This window comes from Caretta caretta, chromosome 10, assembly GCF_965140235.1.
Source record: "Caretta caretta isolate rCarCar2 chromosome 10, rCarCar1.hap1, whole genome shotgun sequence".
Classification (NCBI taxonomy): domain Eukaryota; kingdom Metazoa; phylum Chordata; order Testudines; family Cheloniidae; genus Caretta; species Caretta caretta.
In genome coordinates, this window is record NC_134215.1 from 56782058 (window position 1) to 56809734 (window position 27677).

The 27677-nt window shown below is 41.8% G+C and overlaps 1 protein-coding gene across 1 annotated transcript in view; it reads left to right on the forward strand.

Moving 5' to 3' along the window:
* Positions 1-27677, forward strand: part of THSD4 (thrombospondin type 1 domain containing 4) — a 612634-nt gene that overhangs the window by 84926 nt on the left and 500031 nt on the right. Inside the window, exon 5 of the mRNA XM_048867069.2 lies at positions 14472-14904. Within this exon, the coding sequence (XP_048723026.2) occupies positions 14472-14904 (433 nt within the window). The remainder of the gene's footprint in view (positions 1-14471; positions 14905-27677) is intronic.

Sequence of the window (27677 nt, forward strand, 5' to 3'; positions counted from 1 at the left end):
TGAGGCCCAATCCTGCAAAGCCCTGCATGTGTGTTGGAATAGTCACCTATTGTTTCTGAACCTGATTCTGCAACGGGATTTGTAGGTGCTTGGGCCTATATCCACAAAGGTACTTAGGTCCCTAGGTACCGGTTTTAGATGCTACTACAATCAACAAAACTCCTGCTCAGCTGCTGCTGTTTCCTAGGCATTTAAGTTCCTGCCTTCCAGGTGGGTGCCCTAACCACCTGGCTACATGGTCATTCTCACACACTCTCTGTCCCAATGATTCTTTAAATATATATCCCAAGTGGAACAGCTTCAATAGGACAGACTGACAAAGCCCCATTTCAGAATATCCTATAGCTCTGTGGTTAGAACACTTTCCAGAGAGGTGCGAGAGCCCTGTTCAAATTCTTTCTCCCCATCATTTGGAGTGGGGAACCAGACCTGAGTCTCCCACATCCTAGATGAGTATGCTAATCATTGGGCTGAAAGTTATCAGGTGGGCAGTGGCACCCTCCCTCCCACGACTCTCCACCCCCATTTCATGTAGAGTGAAGCCAGCATCTAACTCATACTCAAAAGAAATGACTTAGGCACCTAAGCCACCTGATTCCAAGACAGGATTTCCCAGTTGTCAGAGCTGGGTGCCTCCCTGCAGCCCACACTTGGGCACGTTGCTCCACTCAAGGGCACACCCCTCTTATCAGCATCTCCCATTGGCTAGCTGAGGTGGCTCCATGTCTAGTTGCTGGCTTTTGTGGATCACTGGCTTAGGCTTCTGTCTCTCCCTATAGCGCGTCCGACCAGAATGCCCAGTCGAATGGCAGCTTTGGTCTGGTTAAAAGTCTGGCTGGCGGTGCAATGGGGCTAAGGCAGGCTCCCTGCGTGCCGTAGCTCCATGTGGCTCCCAGAAGTGACTGCCAGGTCCGTGCAGATCCTAGGCACATGGGCGGCCAGGGAGACTCCATGCGCTGCCCTTGTCCCTGGTGCTGGCTCTGTAGCTATTGGCTGGGAACCGGGACCAATGGGAGCTGCAGTAAACACCACCGGGACCCCACACCCTGAGTCCCCTCCTGCACCTCTGCCCAGCCTGAAGTCCCCTCCTGCACACAAACTCTCTCCCTCTGTACCCACCCAGTACCCTGCCCTAGCCCTGAGGCGCCTCCTGCACCCCAACCCCCTGTCCCAGCCCAGAGCCCCCTCCTTCACCCCCAGCCCCACCCCAGAGCACACACCCCCTCCTACACTCCAAACCCCTTGGCCCCATCCTGGAGCCCCCTCCTGCACCCAAACTCCTTCCTGAAACCCACACCCCACACTTCCAACACTCTGCCCCAGCCCTGAGGCCCCTCCTGCACCCCAAAACCCTCATCCCTGCCCCCCCACACCAACACCCTGCCCCAGCCGGGAGCCCTTTCCTGCATCCTGAACCCCTCATTTCTGGTTCCACCCAGAGCCCACACCCCCAGACCTGAGCCCATACCCCTCCCCTTCACTCTAACTCCCTACCCCAGCCCGGAGCCCTCTCCTGCATCCCAAACCCATCATCCCTCAGCTGGAATCCTCAGCCCCCTCCCGCACCCGTACACCAGCCCAGTGAAAGTGAGTGAGAGTGGGGGAGAGTATGTGATGGGAGGGAGGGGGGATGGAGTGAGCAGAGGCAGGGCCTCAGAGAAGGGGCAGGGCAGTGGCAGAGGTGTTCGGTTTTGTGCGATTAGAAAGTTGGCAATTCTATGCCTCACTCAGGCTTTGTGGATCACAGTGATGTTCCTGTGATTTTCTGGGCACCTAACTTATAGGCATTATGCAGTGCTCATTGTCACAAGGCCAAGTCCCTTTGTCGATTCGGACCTGGGTGACTTGTACAATTGGGCCCTCTGTGATGAGGCTGCGGGTTTTTTTCCCTGTTTCAATAATACTTGGGGGCAAAGCTCTCTTTCTCACTGGCGACATTTCCATTCCACAAAAGCCAAAGCAGGGGACTATTCATGTAATCAGAAAACAGTCAAGGCATCTGTCCATTATAAACAAAATAAAACATTCTCTCTCTTTCTCACACACGTTTTTAAAACAAAAACTTCATTTTTTAAGTATAAGGAGTTACCTTAAGATAAAGAAAAGATAATAAACTTAAATGGAACAGTAATACAATTTTATTTAAAAGTAGGAAACCCTAGATTGCATTTTTCTAGCAAAAATATATTTTACAAGTTATCAGAGTCTAGTGGTGCATTAAAATATCCATGTATTACAGAAGGCTTAGAGATGGAATTACTCTGATATTAAAGAAGGCTCCTGGTGCTGTGTGTATATATTGCGTTATAAGTCCTTGCTGATCATTTTTATTGTCTTTTTATTAAGTAATATAGTACAAGAGTAGAGATTCGTTTACCCTAGTGGAAGTCGAACAACTCAGAATATTTTTTTCCTCAGTTTGTATCAAACACTTTTAATCAAACACTTTGTTTCCTCAGTTTGTATCAAACACTTTTAATGTTTTTCCTGAATTGTGTGTTACACTGTTATCAGATGGGGAAAAAAACATCTGATTTGGGGTTGGAGATTTAATTTCAATCTATGTCTGAATTCAAATACAAATGTTTCATTTAGCTCCTGGGTCTCATTTCCAAGATGTGATAAACTAAAACTAATTCCAGCTTTGGAATGTAATGCTGTTTATAATGTTCAACGAGACTCTAAAAGTATTTTTTTACTTGGACTTTGTGTTTGAACTGTATTTTAGACATAGTTCTGAAAACACGTGTCTTCCTGGGAAATGATTGTAAGTAGCACATCCTGGCTTTTCAGTTGCTGAAGATGTTGCACAATGTTGTCTTAAACTGTGGAAAGTGTCACTATTAATGTACTGAGTGGTCAGGAATACAGGCAGTCCTCGACTTTATGATGTTCGAATTATGACGAACGGCACTTATGCCGCTTCTACATTGACACCCTGATTCGACTTACAACTACAGGTTTCGAGTTTACGACGCTGTGTGCCGCAATGGAGTAGATTGCGGTTCTGAGTTACGACTTACGACGCAATTGTAAGGAACCAATTGTGTCGTAAGTCCGAGGACTGCCTGTACCCTGCATTGATGATGCCAATGGCTTATATGTGCCTCAGGTCAGTGTTTGATCAGATTTAGTATCTTAATGTTCATTTAAGTGTGAAGTTAGAAAACTGAAATAATAGCTTGATCCTGTAAGGTACTGAGCACTCTGGCCCCAATTCAGCAGAGGACTTAAGCATGTACTTAACTTTAAGCACCTTTAATAGTTCCACTGAACAGTCCTGTTGAAGTCAATAGCCAAGCAAGTGCCTAAGTGCTTTGCTGGATTGAGGCCCAAATACTCAGCAGCTTGTAGGATCAAGTTACCATATGGTTGGTGTGCACGTATTGTTCTGAACTGCACTGAAACGGCATGTCTGTGTGAATTAAAAGGCACGTCAGAGCAGCAGTTTGGAAACTTGGTAAATTCTAGGCTATGCACCTGCGCTATTCCAAATCTCTTTCCTACTCTCATTCCCCTTGAGCCTTGCCTACCCAAAGAAATGTAGCTGTTGCTGACAATAGGTGTCAGTAGCAGGCATGGGTAAAACAGGCACGGAAAATTAATTGCAAGTCTAGACAGGACTAAACCATGGACAGCATGTTTCAGGAACCACAGTTTCCTCATGTAGATAGGTCTGTACATACTCTCAGGTGAGGAACATAAACTGGTGGGGGATTGATATGGCTTTGTGGTGGGGAGACTGGGCCAGTCTCAGAAAGTTATTTGCTTTAGCTTCCATTTACGTTGTTCTTCTCTGGTCCCTTTCCATCTTCCCCACCCCACCCCCAACAAAGACAATTAATTTGATCATTAATTTAAATGTAATTACTTAAGACACTTCCTTTGTTCTATCAAACACAAGTCCTACATGTACCTGCCACAATCAGCAAGTTATTCTTGGCAGTGCTATTACTGAGGCTTTGCTGACACCACCCATGATTTATATGGTTGTATCATTATCACTGATTGGGAATCCAGCACAGCTCACCCCATACTCTTTCTCTCCACTCCCTCCCCCCCTGGGAACTTGTGAGTATATCAGAGATTTGTGGTCAGGGAGTCAGAGCTGAGCTCTGAAGAAGCCTGTAGTAAATAGGATGCTACCAACATTGTCAAGCTACAAATTCACTTAACTATCAATCACATCTCTTTGGTTTGGGGTCTCTTTGAATTCTCAGTGGGGCCTGTTCCAAAGGGTTGCCAATCTGAATTGAATTGCCCCATGGCTGTACTGCCAGGCAAGGGAAATGTCCATGGACAAGGAACATCAGCCTCCCCTCAGCTCATGGAATATTATTTTGTGAGTGGAAATGAGAAGATCCAGGAAAGACACTACTGTTTTTCCTCCTCCTTCATGACGGCTTAGCAACTCAGGGGTGTTACACTTATGGTAATGTTTCAGGAACAGAAGCCCCTGAAAAATAGGATGAAAGGTTATGAACTGAAAGTGGGGAAAATTGGAAGTTTCTGTGGAATCTTACCAAGAAAACATTTTGACTGTAGTACAATAAATCTGTCATTGTATCACTAATGGCTGTTTGCCACTGTCCAACTCCTATGTTTTATAATTTACTGTGATAGAAATGGTAACCAATGGAATAAATGGAATGGATGATGAATGGAATAAAAGGCTACAGTGTTAATGAAAAATATGTTCCCTAGCTCATGCATATGAGAGAGTGAGAAATCAGTACACTTCAGGTTTAAGCAAGCCAGGTAGGATATGTCCAGGGAACTGTAAGAGAAATGAAAGGAGAAAGTGAAGGGGCTGAGGAAAATGAAGACAGTACTGAGGTTTGGGGGAGTCTCTGGAGGGAGCAACCAAAGGAACAGATGGGGTGGGGAGGGGGAATCGTTACTGATGCATTTCATTTAAAGTTTTTTTCTGAATAAATGATTCAGTTCAAAGAATACTTGTTTTCAATGTAAACAACAATCCCTCAATTCAATACACAACTTCATTACTTAACAAAACTCAAGAACACTTGAGTTTGACAGCATTGTTCCCAACTTAGATCAAGCTCTGTGAGGAAAGGACCATGCATTTTTGTCTATAAATGGACATGCATGTCTATGGTTCTGGGTAAATAGCTAAAAACAAGGGGAGTTGCCTTGCTACAGCTATAGATCAGTTTAATCCTTTGGAATTTTACCTTTAGAGCCAAATACTTAGGATTGTGATTGTAGCGAGTCAATGGAGCTATCATGATTTACCCCAACATTGGAGGAAGAATGGTCCAGGATTCGGGGGCTATCCTGGGAGACTCTGCTCCATCATGGGCTTACTGTGTGACCATGGGCAAGTCATTTTGTCTTTATACGCCTTAGTTCCCCATCTGTAAAATGGGGATAATAGTCTTTCCCTACCTCACATAGGTGTTGCACATTAAAGATGGTGCGCTGCTCAGATACTACAGTAATGGTGAATCCATCAATCCATCGGTGATCTTCCTGATAACACCATCCTGGCCACTATGGATGTAGAAGCCCTCTACACCAACATTCCACACAAAGATGGACTACAAGCCGTCAAGAACACTATCCCCGATAATGTCACGGCTAACCTGGTGGCTGAACTTTGTGACTTTGTCCTTACCCATAACTATTTTACATATGGGGACAATGTATACCTTCAGATCAGCGGCACTGTTATGGGTACCCGCACGGCCCCACAGTATGCCAACATTTTTATGGCTGATTTAGAACAACGCTTCCTCAGCTCTCGTCCCCTAAAGCCCCTACTCTACTTGCGCTATATTGATGACAACTTCAACATCTGGACCCATGGAAAAGAAGCCCTTGAGGAATTCCACCATGATTTCAACAACTTCCATCCCACCATCAACCTCAGCCTGGTCCAGTCCACACAAGAGATCCACTTCCTGGACACTACAATGCTAATAAACAATGGTCACATAAACACCACCCTATACCGCAAACCTACTGACCGCTATTCCTACCTACATGCCTCCAGCTTTCACCCTGACCACACCACACGATCCATCGTCTACAGCCAAGCTCTGCGATACAACCGCATTTGCTCCAACCCCTCAGACAGAGACAAACACCTACAAGATCTCTGTCAAGCTTTCTTACAACTACAATACCCACCTGCGGAAGTGAAGAAACAGATTGATAGAGCCAGAAGAGTTCCCAGAAGTCACCTACTACAGGACAGGCCTAACAAAGAAAATAACAGAACGCCACTAGCCATCACCTTCAGCCCCCAACTAAAACCCCTCTAACGCATTATTAAGGATCTACAACCTATCCTAAAGGATGACCCAGCACTCTCACAAATCTTGGGAGACAGGCCAGTCCTTGCCTACAGACAGCCCCGCAACCTGAAGCAAATACTCACCAACAACCACATACCACACAACAGAACCACTAACCCAGGAACTTATCCTTGCAACAAAGCCCGTTGCCAACTGTGCCCACATATCTATTCAGGGGACACCATCACAGGGCCTAATAACATTAGCCACACTATCAGAGGCTCGTTCACCTGCACATCCACCAATGTGATATATGCCATCATGTGCCAGCAATGCCCCTCTGCCATTTACATTGGTCAAACTGGACAGTCTCTACGTAAAAGAATAAATGGACACAAATCAGATGTCAAGAATTATAACATTCATAAACCAGTCGGAGAACACTTCAATCTCTCTGGTCACGCAATCACAGACATGAAGGTCGCTATCTTAAAACAAAAAAACTTCAAAACCAGACTCCAGCGAGAAACTGCTGAATTGGAATTCATTTGCAAATTGGATACTATTAATTTAGGCTTAAATAGAGACTGGGAGTGGCTAAGGCATTATGCAAGGTAGCCTATTTCCCCTTGTTTTTTCCTACCTCCCCCGCCCCCAGACGTTCTGGTTAAACTTGGATTTAAACTTGGAGAGTGGTCAGTTTGGATGAGCTATTGCCAGCAGGAGAGTGAGTTTGTGTGTGTGTGTGTGTGTGTGTGTCCGGGAAAAAAGGGGGGGGGGTGAGAAAGCCTGGATTTGTGCTGGACATGGCCCACCTTGATTACCATGCACATTGTAGGGAGAGTGGTCACTTTGGATGAGCTATTACCAGCAGGAGAGTGAGTTTGTGTGTGTGGTTTTTGGAGGGGGGTGAGGGGGTGAGAGAACCTGGATTTGTGCAGGAAATGGCCCACCTTGATTATCATGCACATTGTGAAGAGAGTGGTCACTTTGGATGGGCTATTACCAGCAGGAGAGTGAGTTTGGAGGGGGGGGGGGGGCGGAGGGTGAGAAAACCTGGATTTGTGCTGGAAATGGCCCAACTTGATGATCACTTTAGATAAGCTATTACCAGCAGGACAGTGGGGTGGGAGGAGGTATTGTTTCATGATCTCTGTGTGTATATAATGTCTGCTGCAGTTTCCACGGTATGCATCCGATGAGGTGAGCTGTAGCTCACGAAAGCTCATGCTCAAATAAATTGGTTAGTCTCTAAGGTGCCACAAGTACTCCTTTTGGTTGTCATTCTTTTCTTTTTGCAAAGACAGACTAACACGGCTGTTACTGTGAAACCTATTTTTCTGGGGTTTGTTGTATGTTTCTGACTCTTAAACTGGTGTTTGGTGTCTGTGTCTATCCAAAACACTGCAGAAAATTGTTTAATTGAATAATATTAAGTGCTTATTAGAAACCGTTAAATAAGTGGGGCCTATTCTACACTAGAAAGTTTTACTGGCATAGTTATGTTAGCGAGGAGTGTTTAAAAAATAAAACAAAACCAAAAAAATCCTTCATAGCTATGCTAATAAAAGCCGTAGTGTAGATGCAGTTATATCAGCAAAAAAATCCTTTTGCTGGTGTAGTTTATTCTATTCAGGGATCTCTTTTGCTGCTATAATCTGCATCTCCACTAGTAGAGCTATACTGACACTCAATCTGAAAATTCTTTTAAGTATAGAAAAGGGATAACTTTCTCACTTGATAGCTTAGTGGCCTGGGATGAGACACCCCCAGGTTCAAAACCCTGCTTGCCTGAATGATGTGGGGTGAAAAATTCTGCTAAATCAAGTAGAGCAGGGACTTGAACCTGGGTTTCCTATATCCCTGGCTGCTGGCTTGACCATCAGACTAAAGAATATGAATGTCAGTCTTTCTTGCTCTTTCCTCCTTCCAACCAATGCCGAAGAAAAACAAATTCTGAAACCTCAAAATTTGCCCCCAAAAGGAAGGATCATCCTCTGGACAACTCTGACAGTTATTCGAGACCAGCACTGGACTGCACACTTTTACAATAAAAGATTGACAAAATTCACTTATGACTAGTACAATAAAATTGTAGCTGTTCTCCAAGTGTAAATCCACTTGGACCCAGATGAGGATGGGAGTGCCTTTGAGGAAATTCATGTAGGAGGTAAACTGATAACCAAGCGTGCTCTGAGATCCAAAAAAGTAAGTGCAAAAGAGCCCTGAATTTACACAACAGAGAAATACCATTGTAAGGAGGCTGTAATTGTAAGGGAAGGAGCTGGAATAAAATCAGAGGATGCTGAAGTGACCTTCCCATGCCTCTCTCCTTATTACCTAAGTTGTTTCACCTTTTCAAAAGCAGTTTGAGCTTTCAGATGCATGTTAAATGGGGTTTTCGCTCCTGTTGTATTTTAACTGTCTGTTATATAGTTAAGTTTCAGAGTAGCAGCTGTGTTGGTCTGTATTCGCAAAAAGAAAAGGAGTACTTGTGGCACCTTAGAGACTAACCAATTTATTTGAGCATAAGCTTTCGTGAGCTTAGCTGTAGCTCACGAAAGCTTATGCTCAAATAAATTGGTTAGTCTCTAAGGTGCCACAAGTACTCCTTTTCTTATATAGTTAAATTAGTTACAAGATTTTTTATTTTTTTTTTAAAACAAAGCAACCCTGATCATGGAAAAGATCATCCTTGACTTAATGCCAGTGGTACACTCCTCGAATCTACTGCAATCAATCTCATGCTTAACATTCCAGCTTTTAGTTTTAATACCTAAATGAATCCCCCTATACACAAAAGCTGTTCTGTACTGAATGTAGCAAGCCATTTTACCAGGAGAGGCTTACAATATGTACTTTAAAAGGTGTAAATATGACTGTGAATGCCTGTTTTAGTGGGAGTTATGAGGAATTTCTATAGAAACATTAATCCCTCTTTGATATGTGTCAGTACATTTAACACAACTGGGTTGCAAGCCTCTGAGATGGATAATTATCTTATGTCAGTACAGCTTGGCATGGTAAATTATTCTCACTTCAGAAATGCTGGGCCAAATCCTGCCCTCAGATATATGCAAACATCTCCCCACATCTGTCCAAGTGGCTGAAAGTTCAGTGGACCTGGGCTGGTGCACTTCACACAGCAATAACCGCTACTGCCAGTCATCTCCTCTTCCCAAGCTCCAAGGATCCCTCTTCTTACCATTTCTATCTTCAGAGGGAGTGGTGGTCTTTTATACATGTGCTGTTTCTGCAAGCTATTGCCTCCACCCTGGATTTTCTGCGTGTGCTGGGTGGCTATGCTCCCTGTGACAACTTGGGGAATATGTCTTCTGTATTTATGAATTCTAGTTCATGTTATGAAGAAATTATTGTACCAGGGAATGCCACTATATGGAAGTGGAATCTACCATTTGCTGACAAGGGACGTAGCACATCCCTACCCGACAGAGGTGACCATGTGACTCCCCTCCCCAGATTTCCGCAAGGGTTTATATGCCCTGCGCTGAACCCTGCTGCATACCACAGAATCTTTAAATTGTGCCCTCCCCGCACTATGAACCAATATCGTCATCTCTGCTAACAGAACAGGGACAATGGAGAATAGTTAACCTTAATGAACTATGCTCTAATTCAGTAGTTCTCAACCTGTTTATCATTGTGGGCCGCATCCAGTACTACTTGTATGGTCCTGAGGATGTCACATGGGCTGCAGCTGTGTGCTGATTGGGCTGCAGGTTGAGAACCACCACTCTGACTGAACGTGGGCATGCTAAGGAGGTTGGCTGAGTCTGGGAGAAGCTAGTTCCTCTAACTTGTCAATAGGAGCGAGAAGTGGAAAGTGGAAAATTCCCAGCAGCAAAACAAAGGAACCAGGTGGTGTTGATGGAACATATTCACTTGAGAGACTCACTAAGACAGGAACAGGAATCTGTGGGCAGGAGAGGTCCTGTTCAACTGCAGTTAGAGAAGGCTAAGTGAGCTCAAATGGCTTTATGATTCTGAAGGGAAACCAATGAGCTGCAGGGAAAGGAACCTGGAAACTCAGAGAGCTCTCTCTAAGCCCAAAGAACTTTCTAGAGTGGTGAGGAACTTGAGGCAGGGAAATGTATGTAGGTGTTTATAACTTTATATAGGTCTGTATATTTCTTATGCTTACTATGTGAAGAGGCGTGGTGTTTTAGAATCCTGTGTAAAGTCTGTGTGTGCTGGCTTTCAAACTATCTCATGCCCTTGTAGAGTTAAACTAGAAACCAGAAGGCTCACACATTTGGTAGCATTCTGGGGAATGTGCAAGAGCAGCAGGGGAGGCATGGGAAAAACAGTACTAGTTTCAAGGCCTGTGCAATTTGACCACAGAGTCTCCAGGGCAAAGAGGGGTATCATACATATGGTCTGCACCTGGAGTGTGTACCTACTGGCCCAAAGCGAGGGACAGTGCCAAAACAGTGCCCAGCCTCAGCAAGCTAAGGGCAGGTGGGATTCAGCATTTAGATCCCATCACAGCAGTCTGACGAGTATGCAGCTGTGGGAGCTTGACCAGATCTGACACACACCCATCTTCTTTGTTTGGGGAGATCTATTGGTAAGAGCCAGTGCTCTGGAATCTAACTCCCAGTGGTTCTCTGCTAACTGCACTGAGCCTTAGGCAGTGCCCCTCCCTGCTGAGTTGTTTTTTCTGTTGCTTGCTGCCTAGGGTGAGGGCATATCCTAACTCCCATCTTTGTCATGACGGAAGGGAGCGGCACCCTTAATTACAGGCTGCCCAATAAAGGATAATGGGGAAGTGGCCGTCTGGTTTCTTCAGAATAGCTGTGAAAGGAGAGCACTCAAAAGCAGGCTGTGGTGAGAAATAGAGGCATGCAGGTTATTGGGCCCTGAGAATTCGTGGGAAGGAGGGGTGTCCTCGGTGCTTGGGCCATCCCGTTGATGGGTCAAATCAAAAAGCAAGCCATCTAGGCTTACCCTACTTCCATCCCCTTCCAGCAGATACTTCGGGGTGGGGTCACAATGTACACAGCTCTTATCATTCGATAAGTCATGGTTTTTTTTTCATGGTTCTTGCATCTGCATGAATCCAGATATTATTCTCTCCCTCAGTCTTGCATGACTTCATAAATTATACCTGACACTCCCCAAGAAATGTAGAAGTTAATTGTGTCCAAGTTATTTTTTAGCTAGCGTCTTTATATTCTAGCATCTTAATTGCATCTCTTAATGCAACATGCATTCCTAACTTGTAAGGATGTTGCCAAGAGTGAATGAAAAATGCTTTAAGGCAAAACAAACAGTGCTGTGTGGTTTCATTCCAAACAGTATCAGTTAAAATGAGGGCATGAACACTAATAAAGATGTTAATCATTAGAAGTTGCATGTTAAACTTTGTATGGTGAAAGAAATGTGTTGTGTCCTGCCATAAGAGAGACACTGACTCTCGTATTAAGGGCAAAATAATCCACTGGTCTGATATTATGTGTAGAATGTCCAGCCCAAGACCTGGATCCTAACAACCTCGATTCAGACCTAGATCCAGCTCTAAACTGCTCAGGTCAGTCTCTGGAGTTACTAACACTTTGATTTTAATAACAAAGTCCACAGTTCAGTTCAAGGACATTCCTTTGTCTCCTCTTTTTCCTTTTAATACGCAAGAGTGGACTGTGTTTTGGTGGTATGGTGAGAACCAGTGGCTCTACCAGAGCATTAGAAAGCAAGCAATTCGCACTCTGATAAAGTTTTTTTTTTTTTGAGTGTAGGAGTAATGAGGAGAGCTGGTAGAAGCAGGCCCCTTTAGGAAGTGATGGACCTCTCTAAAAACTCTCCCCAGGTAGTTGGACATAGTGATGTTTTGGAAAAAGTATAGGGCCATGTAGGAAAGAAGACACTTATTTTTCATTAAAGTCCCTGGGATTTTTAGTTTAGTTTTGTTAAAGCTGGGTGAGACTTAAAATGAGAGAACGAAGACAACGAATTAGTTAAAATGGGTATGGTGTGGGAATAAGGGATTACCTTTTTAAAAATCAGTAGCTATGAGAAATAGAGATAAAATATGAAGTGTTTAAGGAGAAGCTGGATCAAAGCCTTGCACCTTCCTTGCAACTGAACATTGCTTTGGAGGAAAGCTGTCTTGGTAACCTACAGTTCTGTTATTGGGTTATGTAGGTAGGCTCTCCCAATTGACAGGACAGTTCTCACATGCTATATGCATAAAACTGATAGGGAAAAAGTTTTGGAGGTTCAGCTTGAATAAGATCCACAATTTCAGATGCTTTGACCACTAAAGTACCTGACTCTCTTCAGTCTGCAAAATATGTTTGGAAATATGTAACCACATTTCCTGGTTCTTCCTGTTTTTTGGTTTTGCTCAGAATTGGGAAGTGAGGAGGGGTGTGAAAATGAGATGTAAGGGGAAAAATCTGATGTAAACTTCTTTAATCATCAAAAAATAAGTTTTTTAGTTCAGTTCAATTCAAGTTCTGGATGAAGGTCTTCTTATACCTGGGCTTGCTTTATCTGAACTTCTGAATTGGTTTGTCCCTTTCTGATACACACTCCTGTGTCCCCCGATTTTCCATCTTAATAATTACCTTTCTTCCCCCCCCCATTAACTTTACAAACCCATTATATTTCAGTATGTTAAGGTAGAGAAAGAAACCTTGCCTCAATGACCACCAGTCTCAGAGAGCAGATTAACTCATATAAACAACTTGAGTGCTAGCCATTTATCTGGCTGGGTAAATCAACACTTTAGTTCACACATCCTTGAGGCATGAAGATTGATTGATTAAAACCCCACGAGGCCACTAAAGCTAAAATGTAAAGTAAATTACTTCCAAGGTTTTTATGTAATAAGAGTCTTAGGAGACAATAAAAAAGAGATAGGAAGAAATAAATACAAGGCAAAATGAATCCAGATAGAGTCTTTGATTTGGGGACTAATGCCTGACATCCGTAACTTCCAGTTTCCTAGAAAAAATATGTTAAAAATATAACCCCATTTTCATTGTAATCCAGATTTATATATAATAGGTAATAAAACAGGTGAATAAATTTTACAGACAGGAGAGACATTTCCTTCTTTGAAAAATGTATTCCTCACTGACCTGTGAAGAGACTGTTTGTGAACAACTGCATCAGGAGATAAACATTTGCTGCACAGTTAGAACAAAACTATTGTATCGGCTCTAGGTCTCCAGGACTGCAGCATTAAAAAAAACAAAACAAAAAAAAACAAATAAACCAGGCCTGAAGTGATTTTGAGTTACAGTGGGTGACAAGGAAAACAAACAAACAAAAATAGCTGCTGTCAACAGTGGTATACAATACTGGGATTAACATATATACTGCAGTAAAGTCATATAATGTGACATTATAAGCGTGGGGTGTGGGGGTGGATGATGTGACTTCTGCTTAACTTGTTGTTACATACTTAAAATATATGTTCAGTCCCAGTGGATCCTACAACACACCAAAGATGAAGATCAAGTTAGCCAGGAACTGGGCCATGTTAAAGGAGAAAGTTAGAGTCTACATAAACCTGTTAACCTCTGAGCCAGAGATTGCATGGGTTTGCAATGGTAAAATATAGTTAAAACTGAACTACACTGCAGCCAATCGGGACACTCAATTTAGGTGTGCAGTCTGATTGACTGACTCCAGATCTCAGTCTTCACCTCTGTTGGTATATACTCAGTGACTTACCACAAGACCACTTATAGCCAAAGAGGAAGCAGGAGTTGTTGCACTCTCTGAGGGTCTGTCTTCGCAACCTGCAGAAGTGTGCCTCCCAGCCCAGGTCAATAGACTCAGGCTAGCAGGGCTCACTCTGAAAATTGCTGTGTAGATAGTACTTTGAAGTTGAGGCTTGCATGGGAACTCAGGCTCTGAAGCCCAAACACCACCCTAGATTTCAGATCCTGAGATCCAGCCCAAGCCACAACTCCAAAGTGCTGTCTACACAGCAGTTTTTAACATGATCCCCGCTAGCACGAGTCAGTTGACCTAGGTTGGGAGGCTCACTTCTGCAGGCTGTGTAGATGCCCAATATACAGAATTAGACCAGCGCTTTGTACACATATTGTTAAAAATAAATGAAAGCTTTTGGTTCATTTGTTCTTGTCTAGTTTGTTGGCTGTAGATAAAGTTCATATGCGTATTTAAATGTTCATACATTTATCAGTTCAGTAACTGTTTTATTTTACCTTCCTTTAGAAACAGAAACCAAAGTCCCATAGGCCCAGGGAAATATGGATATGGAAAAGTACCATATATATTACCACTGCAAACTGACACTGGGCAACTGCCTCAAAAAACACGGAGGCAACGACAGTCAACAAGGAACCAAGCATATGAGCAGAATCAGGGACTTGGGAACACACCCAATCATCCACCTAACCCTTCAGTTCAACATGGGAATCTTTACCAAGAAGAACGTGGACCTCAGGTGTTGGGGCCCTCAATTTATCAGCAGGCTCCAACCCATTCACAGGCCTTTCCTGCATCTCAAAGTTTGTTTCATGGGACTGACTCAACCCACCATGGCTCTGCATCCCGCCAGCCCTTCCAAGGTCAACCTCACTCTCCAAGGGCTGGAACTATTGTGTGCATTGGAGCCTACAAGCAGTACAAACTCTGCAACACAAATGTAAGTCCATTCTTTTCTCTCTCAATTTTAAAGACAGCTCCCTTAGCATGCTGGATTTCTATTCTTCCTGTGGCTTAAAATCAAACGATATATATTGATCTTATTAACTATGGGGAAAAAATCCCTTCATTCTGTTAGTCATGGGATAAAAGAACCCACTGTATGTTGATTTAAAAGAAGAGTGGCTTGCGGGGATGTCCATAGTTGCTGTATAATATACTATTTGCCTAGCAGCATCCATCCCAGGGGGTCTCAAATGGTGGTTAAACCTCACACACCTGTGGAATATGTATGATTCCTGTTAGATAGATGGGGAAACTGAGGCACTGACTTTGCTTCACAGACAGTAGAAGGCAGAGCACAGGATGGGGATTGGTAGTCAGGTTTCCCAGCTCCCAGTCCCATGCTCTAATCACATGGCCTTTTTGTGACAGACCGACCTTTTTGCAACATTTTGGAATTCATATACCCCAAACTAAGGTTTCTGATTTTAGGTGCCTATTTTTAGGGTAAATTATGGCTTCTTTAGGAGTAAAAATCTATTGTATTAGAATTTTTTTTAAAAATAACATTTTTCTTAAAGCTGTTTTAAAATATTTGGCTTTGGTGCTACTCTGTGTTCTGGGATGACCTCCCCATGGGTTTTATGAGATCTTTCAGGGTCTGCTCTTCTACTCGACAAACAAATTTGTAAGAGCTGTAATTTTTGGCTGTTTTTCTTGAAAATTTCTTAAAACGTCTTTCACCAATGTTTGCCTTGGCTGGGTTTTATCAGTGTTTAACCAAAAACAAGAGGCCTTCTTCTTTCCAGTCTCTAGTGAATTAATATTGTTGAGTTCAAGAGCCATGCTATTTGGATATTAATAATTGTTTTTTTTCTAAAGTATTAGTGCAGTTGTACGTTGATGTAACAGAGAATTGGGCCTTAGGGTGCATGTGTGAGTCCTAATCTGCCTTTACAGCCTTTGGGCCTTTTAAAACTGGGAGATGTAATCATAGGGCACATGCCTGGGGACAAGCATGTGACCTTCAGGAAGCCAGATGGACACTTCCTGTCTCTTAGGTGGGGGTAGGGTGACCAGATAGCAAGTGTAAAAAATCTGGACAGGGAGTGGGGAGTAATAGGTGCCTATATAAGAAAAAGCCCCCAAAATCGGGGCTGTCCCTATAAAATTGGGACATCTGGTCACCCTAGGTGGGGGCAGCAGACAGGAGAGACCCAGTGCCAAGTTACCAGAGGAGAAACATGTGTTTCCCCCTTCCCAGTTGTGGCAGCCAGAGACAGCCGGAAGAGTCTCTGTTACCAACTGTGTTGTATTATTTTGAACGTTTTTTGAATTTTCTGTTAATTAATAAACTTGCATTGGGGAAAAGGGCGTGGAATGGAATTTGAGTATTTGGGCTTTCATTTGGACTGCCGTGGCAGGTGAATCTGCACACTGGTGCACGGGTAGGGTAGTAATACAGGAGCTTTTTCAAGAATGGTCTTTACAGACTTCTCTGTGGAAACTTCTGTTTAGTCACCACTATAACCAGCACCCTCCCAAGTCTGTTGCCAGTCTGTCCCTTGTGTAGGAAGTGTTATGCAGGATAGACGCACCATTGGTTTGTTGTTTATCAAGTTATTGGATAGTTAAGGATTATTCTGTATGTACACACTATTCTGTATGGACACACAAGACATGGTCCCAGCACAGAGGAGCTTAGAATCTAAACCAGGCTGACAAATGTGATACAGTGGATAACAGTTCAGACCTAAGAAGATGGGTTGATGATGGAGATCAGAATTGGAAGGTTCCATTAAAAAAGCAAGATGTAATGAGGGATCTGGAAGAGGAGTTTACAAGATGGATGTGAGACAGGCTATTCCAAATATGGAAGAAGGGCAAAGTTAGAAGAGAGGACTGTGAGGAGACTTCTATCCTTATTATTATTGGTAATGCCCACAATATGCAAGGTGCTTCCAAACTCAAAAGAAAAGCAGTTTTCTACTCAAAGGGGTTACTAGAGTAGCGGAGAGTAAGGGAATATCAGAGCAGAGGTTAGGTGGGGTGAAAATGTTTACAGTAAAGCTGTGAAAACAAGTGCAAAGATCTTGATTTTACTGTCTTGAATTATATTAAGATCATGACTCGAAGGAACAAGGTGGGTGATGTGGACTGAGTGGCACGAGGGGAAGATGGTTACAGCCGAAATATTTCAGATAGAGTTGCAGGTGAGTGGAGATGGAGTTAGAAAGGAGGAAGTGACAGTAGCTAAGAGGAGTGATCAAGGCATGGACCAAATGATCTAATAGTGGGGATGATGAAGAAAGGACATTGCAGAGGAAACTTGGCAGGAGGTGGCATCCAGAGAATGGGGTGAAGAGCAAGTTGTAAATGTGGGCTTGGGAGATGGGGAGGACAATGAAGATGTCAGCACTGATGGAGAAGGAGGGGAGAAGTTAGCTCCAGCGAAGTTTGGGATGGTGGCAGGACATACAGTTCACTGTAAGTTAAATATGTTTTAGTGTTCATGGGGAACTTGAGTGAAAATGCATTCACAGTAAATAACTGTAAATTTTTAAGCTACATTTAAGGGTAGGACATCAACAGAATACCAAAAAAAGGGTGAGCATATCCTCATCATTTCCCTGCACCTCTGAATGTAACCAGATTCTCAAGAAATGGGTGTGACTATTCAATGGTCTTTTTAAGAAGAGAGAAATTGCAGGTGATGCAGCTAGAATTTTAAATCCTCGCAGGCACATAGCGCTGGTATTCAGATGATGAAGTTCCCACGGACCAAGTGCAAGCTGTAATTGCCATCAGGGATCAGTTTCTCCCTAGGATGTGGTATTTAATAGTTATAAACAATAATTAAGTAGGAACAGTCAGAGGAGTCAAGGCCCAGGCCAGAGCAAAGCAAGGCTGATAGTGTTTGTCCTTATTTACTTTTTCTTCCTGTGTCTCCACTTTTATACATGGACTTTGATTTATCATCAGTGACGTGTTCCAGAGCTGCTGCTGGCATCTAGGGAACGCTAGCTTCTTTTTTCTTTTCTTTTCCTTTTTCCTTGTATGTTCCAAGAGGTAAATATAATTTATCAAGGGGGAAAGATTCTATTAACTGGTACCCCAGTGTTTGGTTTCTCCTAAGGGTAGTTAATTAATTACAAATTAACTCAGTCTGCCTTGGCCTGTTAGGTCATTTCCTCATCGTTGTGCATTTAATGTGCTCTCATTGATAGCTGAACTCATTCTGCATGACTGACAGCTTGGTTCATAAAAAGTTAAGCTTATAGATTTTGGTTAGTGAGAGGCTGGGAAGAGCTTTTATTTGTTCAAGTGTTTTTGCAGGTCACTAAACCCATTTTCTCATTGTACAAATGGCTTCATCTCTTCAGCACTTGCATGTGTGTTTCCTGCCAGTCAGCCAGCTGATGGCTGAGCAGTCTCCCTGATCTGCCTGCTGGGCTTCCAGACTTCCCATGTTGCCCACCTCCGTGGGACACTAGGCTGCCTCGCTCCCCAGATGGTTAGCCAGACTGAGAACTGGCTGGCTCCTTGCTCAGAATTTTTTGAAAAATTTTCCATTCTACAGAAATTTGCTTTTGTGTCTTTTTCTGATTCCGAAAAAACATTTTTTTGGAAATGTACAATTTTCCGTGGACAGGAAATTCTGTTTCCTGTATTGCTTTGTTCACTACCAACACAGGGGTGATGTGAGGAAGTATTCATTAATATTTCTGGGATACAAAAGTGAATGGGGAGGTATGGAATTTTATTCAGTGAGAACTTTATTATTAAAAACTCTTTTCGTTTGGGACATCTGGGTGCATTGTTTTTACTCATTTTGAGAATTGTGTGGCTATGTATTTGATATAATAGCAAAATGAGGTTAAGACGATGTTCCTTTTCCAAGGAATTTAGCTTTGACTCTAGTTTGGGAGTTTCCTTTTGAACAGTGTAGGATTGTATGTGCATTTAACAGTTTGACATTTCTAGGTGTATAGGAAAGTTTACTAAAAGCTTATATGAGTTTACATTACTTTAGGCTGTACTGTGGTTTCTTTGATTCTTTGAGGTTTGGGGTGGGATTTCTTAAAGTTTTAGCTCAAAGGCCATTAGTGCTAGTGGCAGAAGTAACATGCCAGCCATTGCTATGGGAATAACGGTTAAACGTTCTCCTGTTTGTCCATCAGTTGATCATTTGTCCCTTCCATTGAGATGTTACCCTAAAGAGTAACATATAGGGTATCTTCACTGAAGATACTGGGCCAGGATTAATTTCTGTTGTAACTCTATAGCTGTGGCTATAATGAGATTACTCCAGGGATAAACTGGGCCCACTGTTTTGAATCTCTTTACCATATTCTATAGAACACAATGTCTTATGCAGGTCTCATTAGAGTCTGACTAAATAACAGGGACTTGGCTGGCTTAAAACACTGGGGAAAATGTTTGCCGACTTGCAGTTCAGAAGCCTTCACTTTAATGTGTTTAGTCTAACCTAAACTTGTTTTATAGCAAGCAGTGATCTATCCTGTAAAACCAGTTCATTGTCAGTCAGTCATCACAATATATTGTAGCATCGAATGTAATTATAGATGAAGAAAGGCCCAAAACTGTGGATTAACAGAGGATCTAGTTAGCCGTTTGACAGTTTTGTGTTGACCTACCTCTCCACCCCGAATAGGGCCATAAACTCTAAATGTAGGCATGTCCATTACACACAAAAAAATCACTAACATAGGTAGAGGGATGGGGACTACCAGTGTGTTAAGAAAATAAATTAAAAATACTTCTCCACCAGGGAATGTACGTTATTTTATTTTTATTGCCATAGTGCCTAGAAGCTCCAGGCACTGTCTAGGATCCAATTGTGGTAGGTGCTGCACAAATAGAGGACAAAATAATGGCTCCAGTACCAAAGAACTTACAATCACATAGTGTATGCATGCCTATTACAATCCTCGGCAATTTACGTTCTCCAGGCCAGAGAAAAGTAATTAGTAGAGGAACCTCTAATGAGTTAGCCAGGGCTTTCTGCACCCCGCATGACAGGATTTCAGTCTTCTCCAAAGATATTTTAGGTATTGTGTAGTATATTTCAAGGTGTGTGCGTGCACGCAAAACCAAAAAACTATAGACCATCAACACCCTCTATTTTAATGTAAAGGTTCAGAGTTCATATCAATAACTGAAGGATACATAAAGATGTTATAGGTGTCCCAAAACCAGTATATGCATTTATATGCCCAGAAAATTCAGAGTTAAGATTACACTTAAATTTTACCTCTTTTGGTAAGAAATGACTAATTAAGAGAACCAAGCAACCTTAACTCAGTCCTGTAGTGATATTATGCAATAACACCACAATTATCATTAAGGCATTTTATGGCATGTTGTCCCAGCTTAGATTTACAGAGGGACATTTTTGATATTTTTCTCCTCAAGGTGTCCTGAGTGGGATGCATGCTCTACATTTTGTACTGATGTAGCAAGTGCCTCTGAGTGTGCTTACCACAAGTCCCCATGGGCTTTGTACCTTAGGTGGGCATTATTATTACTCCTCCTCTTACGTGCTGCAGCTGCTAAAATCAGGATCATGCTGTCAAACCTGCAAAATCGTCCAGTTTTCCACTTTAAATAGTTGTCATAGTCTCTTTTAATTTCAACATTATGTAGTTCAAACAAATCTGCCCTTTAAAACTCAGTAAAATGTAACAAGATCAGATTCCTTTTCTCCTGAAACCCCTCCTTCCTGTTACAAGTCCAGACATTCTTTTTGGTATTCACCCTAAATTTTCCTTTTTTCTCTTTCATCCTATTGCTCCTTGGTATAGCCTCCTTGAACCAGCCAAAGGTTCCCTTGTCTCTTCTTGGAGTTTATACCTGGTGGACAGTTACCATAGCCTCACATAAGATTGGCCAATTCACACAAATGTTTAGCTCCTTTAGTCTTTCCTCAAGTCACTCGATCCACACTCACCTTCTGTGAATTCTCTTTAAATTGTTTAAATCTTTCTGGGACTTGTTGTGAAAGTTAGACATTTGGTTCATATTCTATGTCTGAAAATATTTCATTGGCATCCACACAATATTGGAAGCAGTTTGAATTCAATGTACAGAATCCATTCTGTTTTTGATGGAAGGATTTCAGGTACTTCATCAAATTCACATATTGGCATTTCAGTCTTCCTGCTCTCCAGCCATTTTGTAAATCCAGGAGTTTTCAATTACAGATCACTGAACGTACATGGCTATAATCCACATTGCATTTATTCTGCTATATACACAATGTAATTGGGACCTTTAGAGAGTCATAGTCGTTATGATGCTGGAGAGTGCTGTGTGTGGCTGAGGAAGTGTTTTCATCCAGACCAATACAAGAAAAGCCAATTGCTTTCTTGTGAAGTGGTGAAAATTAACACTTTTTTTGGGGTTTCTGGTTACCTTGAGTTAGCATGTACATTCTCTTCCCTGCTGATTCAATACAATAAATGTACAACACTCCTGTACATCATCCATGCTTTGTCAAGATAAGTTTGTCCCAAGAATATATTTTGCACATAATACTCAGAATCTCCAAAATCCTAATGAGAGGATAGTTTATTATGCTAATATTCTGTAACTCTTTAGAAACTTTTTTTCTTCACTATGCAGTGCAAAGCCTGCATGCAGCTATGATTTCCTGGAGTAACATCTTGGGGCTTATCTACATTAGAGCATTTTGGTGTTGCAACACCTTTGCAGCACCTCAATGTGCCTGTAAAACACCCCATCTTCACTAAAAACTGCTTGCATTGGTGCACAGTTGTTCTTGCTACCATTGCAGTTGAAGTTGCTCTGAAAAAAATCTCCGCATTGCAATCTACCCAGGGTCAGTCACTCTGCTCTGTTGCAATGCCAGAGTGGACAGAAAGGGTTTATGTGCTCTGTGCTTAATTTTGTGCAACTGTTAAAATTTAAATGGATAAAAATTGAAGAAAATTCTTAAAAATAAACATTGATAATAGCTGTTGAAACTATTTTTTAAAAAATCGAATTCTTTCAAACCTACATATATCTCTTCATGAGGGTTCATTATGGTCTACGTTCTGTCACTGGATCTGTCTCTGTTAGTGTGTAGCCCTCTTCTGAAGTTTGAGGGATGTCAGTACACTGTTTGAGGTTGGATGGAGGCAGGGGATCTGTTTCTCTGAAGACTCAGACCCTGATTTGTGTCCAGAAATAGTGTGATAGATGAATGACTAACATTTTTATAACTGGCGCCAAATCCATATCAAATGGTTAAAGAGATTGTTTCCTGAGCTTTTGGCCAACTAAGTATAGTCGGTTTGATTTAGTAATTGGAAATGTCTGGGAAGTTACCTTAAAGTCAATGGAATTCATATGTCACATTAGAGGGAAGGGGAGGGGGAAAACGGCTTGCAACATCTGATCACCTCATCAGTTCCAAGTAACAGTTTTAGCACTAAAAATTGAATTGTGGTGGTGATTCAAAGGTCATCATTCTGCCGCTTGTCAAGTTGAATTGAATTTATTTTTTTCACAATAAAATGACTGAATGATTTAGATGCACAGCTTTGTTATTGTTTGAAAGTAACTGCTAGTACCATGTTTTAAAGATGAAAACTAAGCGATTAAAATAAAATTTCAAGTTCAAAACCTCAACTACCTAAAGTCAGGTTGTTACATTGACAAATATGTCAGGAATGCATGTTTAATATTAGTGTGTAAATTAGAATATCTGTCATTTATCTGCACACACAATGTCCTAGAACGTATTTTAATGCGTCTTAAATTCTCTTTTGTCTTTTCAGACAAGATGCTTTGTCTGAATTTTGCTGCCTTAATATTAAACACAGCCATAATTTGAACAAGAAATTCACTTTTTACTTATATGTTGGTTTAATTGCATCCAGGCTTTGGAAGCAGTGGAAGTCTCAGTCTTCTGGAAACCTCATTCAAGGGAGATCTTGTGAATTCATTTACAAATGCCATTAAAATTGTTTTCCAAAAAATGATGCTTTTTGAACATTTGGTAACTATTCATCGTCGCTCAAAAAGAATACAATAACATACACATTCTGTCATACAGCACCTTCTACTGGAATGTCTGTTTTGGGTGAGAGCTGACTATGGTATCAGCAAGTCTACTCAAAGGAAGAATCTATTTTTCTCTGACATTTTAAGACGGTTTGCCCAATACCACAAGCTTATGGTGATTTGCTTTTCTAAGGCCGTGTGGACAGGTTCAGAAGTAATTAGAACAGGGCTGATCCTATGTTTTGAAGGTACTTCACTGAAGTAAGGTATGCAGTGTGCCATCCAGCTTCCTCACTTGTGACTACATTCCTTCAACATGTGCATATTCGTTACCCACCCTCCACCCCTGCAGCCACTGACTGCCAAGCAAGCATTGGGTAGTGCATAAACCAGACAGCAGGCAAAGAGCACAAAAAGAGTGCAGATGAGATCTGGCAGGGAAAGAAAGCTGCCTTGCTACCCTGTTGTGCTGGGCCACAGATCAGTGGGGAAGGAACAGAAGCACTGAACCGGAGGGTGGGGTGAGAGAGAGTTTGGCTGGAGGGTGCTGAGAGGCCAGGCAGTATATGAAGTTGTCAGCTGTTTGTTAGCAAGGGGTCAGAGCAATGCAAATACTTAGGGAGCATGGACCTAAGGTCATAGCTAGGTATGGGTATTTCTCTGGGCATAGCTGAAGGATAATTTGGTTCAAGGGTGTCCTAGAAAGACTGGTCATTCAGAAGAGCTGAAAACTGAAGACTGGCCCTAGATGTACTGTGATGAGAAAAGCAGTTGAATAGGCCTTTTCTATGTGGAATATCAGGGCCAAGTTCATAGATAACACTGCAAAGGACAAATAATTAGCACACACTCTCAGTACCCGACAAAGCCGAGACAGAGCACTGCAGGTTTGCTCTATGTACTGATGCAGTAATAATGTCCAGGAGAGAAAGCCACACCGTATGTGTAGAGACACACTCATGTGTACTGAACTATCTTTTGAGCAACACGTACAGTAATGCTGTTATTCCATAAACATTTACCTTACAATTATGGAAAGCTAATGCCAAATTCCTTGTATTATTTAAGGCGAGGAAAGGAGCTGGGCACACTAGATGAACAGTAGTTCTGTCGTTACTATGCTTGCAGGGAAGTGATTGATTTGTAGGGAGAAGCAGCCAGGGAAATATCCCCAACTCTCTCCTGCCAACTGTCTGTGTCTCTGACTTTAAACTTGCAAAAACTTCCCAGCCAAGGAATGCATTTTTCTCCTCCTTTTATTTGTCTGTGGTTTGCATTATCATTTGCTGAAGATAGTAAAGCATGCTAATTACCTTGGACTGCAGCTGTGAGACCTATGCTTGGTGGCTTTCTGATGGCAACATTTTTGTGGTGTTGTATAAATTACACACACACATACATTAAAAGGATGTTATTAATCTTTAATTACATGATCACATACTACTCTTTTCTACAAGCCCACTGCCTATCTAGTGCATGGAATGGATGGTGCTCACTTAATGAACCGCTGTTCAATATTTTGTTTTCGCAGCATTATTCAATGTATAGCCCCATGCCTTATTTACCACACGCTGTTCAAACCCTGCTCTGAAAACAGAATTAACTTCCTCCTGGGCTTTTCTATAGTGCTCATCACTCTAACATTGGATGGAGTGCTTCCCAAACGTTAATTTATTTTCACAACCCCCCTTTGGAGATGAGGGATCGTTATTGTTATTTTATTATTATATTTTATTAATAAAAATAATAAGGCAAACTGAGGCAAAGATGGTAAGGTCAAAAGTATCCACTGATTTTGTGTGCCCAATATGGGACACCCAGGATATGATTTTTTCAGAGTGCTTAGCATTATATAGCTTCATTCAAAGCACAACTCCTATTGACTTTCTGTGGCAGAGACAGGGATAGAATCCAGTGTTCCAAGGCAGCATTCAGCTGCCTTACCCATGAGACTTTCTCTTCCTACAGTTCCCTGCCGCCTGCACGACACACCTTCCAAGCAGTACCCAGTGGCTCCTTAGACACCTTTGAGGTGTGGTGGGTGCCATCTGGGGTTCTCTGCTCAATGTCCCCATCTGGCACCCTGATTGTAAACATATGACCCTCACTTCCATTCCATTCCATTTGTTGTCCCCCAGAATTAGTTGATCCCTGATTCCCTGAGGTTATTTTCCCCCCTGGTATTTCCCCTCTGAACAAATAAGGCCTTTCTGGTTTACTAGCGGGATCTCTTTCGGGGATCCATCATGTACATGGGGACCAAATAGGCCTGTGCACTCAATAAGGCAAGAGCCCTGTGGAGGAAAAAATAGTATGTTTTCTAGAGCTGGTCAAATAACTGATTTTTTTCAGTTTGCTGGCAGAGGGAGGAGGGTTTAACCTGAACCAAAATTGCAAACAAAATTGACAAACCGAAAAAGCCTTACACATAGTCACCCCTTGCCAAATTTTGAGTCCCCACTCCAAAACCAGGTGCTTCAAGCTTCGCTAAGAATTTTTTTTTAACAATGACAAAAAACCCTTATTTTTTATCTGCCTCATTCCTGGAAATGGCGGAACCATTTAGGCTGAAATTTTCCAAAAAGTTTCAGCCTAAGGCAGACATTTGGCATGGAATATTTCAGCCTGACCAATGAATCTGGCAAGGTGACAAGCAACTAAAACAGGGTCTTATAATGGAAAGTGTTGGGTGACCATAAAAATAATAGGTCATGCTGCTGGTCCCGCCTATAATAATAACAAAGCACTTGTAACACAATGATGAACAGAAATAGTAGATTGGAACATCTTTTTATTTTTAAGTATGAAGCAGGGGGTGAATACAACATGTTGGAAAAGCAGTAATAGTAAGAGCTTATTGCATTAGCAGATATTCAGGGTCTTGACTTTTGATGAAAGCAAAAACCCCCAACATGAGAAATGGCATAGTATCCATAAAAGCAACTGAAAGGTGTGGCACAGGTAACTCTTTGACATGCTGATTGAGGAGCGTTGTGCTGAGCAGAAGCCTAGAGGAAGCTGCATTTACTGTGTATTACAATGTGTTCTAAAGAAAGTTGCTTTTTGTCTGGTTTTTGTATAGTTCCTTATTTGTATTAAGGAATAACGGGTTAGAACAAAGTTCATACTCAAAGCAGATTTGCACACAATGCCTACTAGAAATACTAAATTTCTGTTCATTCCTTGCAGAAAACTGTAAGCATTTTGCTTTGAAATGATTCTGCTGATATACCTGTGAATTTTTAGCTGGTGGTTTTCCTTTATTTGCATTGCTGGGGACTTGGAAATGGGATTGTTGTGGTTAGTTCATCTGCTGCTTGGTCCTCACTTGAAGTTGTGATCCTCCATTAGTATCCTCAGGACTGTTTGCTGTGATTAGGATTATTACTTCAAATGTGAAATAAGCAGCAGGAGTAAATGAGCAAACACAAAGCTCCTATCCTGCTATTGGATTTATGTAGACAGATTCCTGTGTCTGTGCAGAGCCCAATTGACTTAAGCAGAACTCCAGACACATAGATATATATTTAATCAATAGAACTCCACATAGGTGCACAGACCCAGTGATAGGATCATGGCCATAGGCTTTAGACTTATGCTAGTGCCCATAAATAGAAAATGAGAAAAGAAAGGCAGAACCAGAAAGTGAAAATGTACATCTAAACCTGCTTTTAGGTATCCCCTAATGACCCAGCAAAAATCAGTTGCCTTGTAGAGATGGTCTTTTAAAACCAAATCAAATATCACTGGCAGTCTTAGTACAGATTTAATTGTCAGCATAATTTTCTACAAACTGAATGTGCCAAACACATCATCTCTGCTTTAAGTTTATTGACTTCAGTGGAGTTTCACCAAGTATTAATTTGGCTTAGTGTCTTTCAAAATTGGCATAGATACCTTTTTAAAAACAATGCTGGAGTTGACAATACTTTTTCTTGTATAAAGAAAACACTTTTTAGTTTATAAAAACTCTGCTTGTGAAAGCATTTTGATTTGTTTCTATCTCTTGTATTAGGGCAAATATGCTGTGGCACATTTTTTGGTGGTGACTATAAATATATGCCATCATTTTTATTGTGTTTTTGAATAATAAAGCCAGATGAGACACTGAAGAACCAGCTAATCTGAAGGGTTTCATGTTTAGACATTCTTAAGACTTTTTGCCAGGTTTTCTCTAATAGAAATAATTTTCATTGGTTTCCCATTAAATGAGACAACAGTGGTGCTGTTTAAATGCCTCAAGCATGACACACGGTTTCTGTAAATGTGTTTTAGTGAAAGGATTTTTGAATTTGGATGGACTCCTGCAGCATATTTGAATGGGAGCAGCCAGGGTACAAAGGTAGCTAAGGATTTGCAGTAAATTGGCAAAGATCAGCCAGAGAAGATCCCTTTGGACAGCCCAATCTGAATGCTTAATGGCCTATCCATCGCACAGTGAAATGGGCACTGACAAAAACTTGAGAAAATAAAATTCGAAGACTTTTTTAAAAAAATTCATTTCTTCTGGAGTGAGGTGATAGACATCTGGCTGTCTGATGGATCAAGGGTCTGGAAAGACAATCAAAAGTGTAAATCAATGTAGTTCTGTATTCTGTGGAGCTATTCCTATTTACACCAACTGAGGAGATGTCTCCACATGTTTAGATTTTGTTTCCATTTTCTTATTGTTAAAAATAGGTAACGTAGAAGCTGTTTTTTTTCCAAGTGGTTTTTATTTTCCTGGAATAAATATCTGTG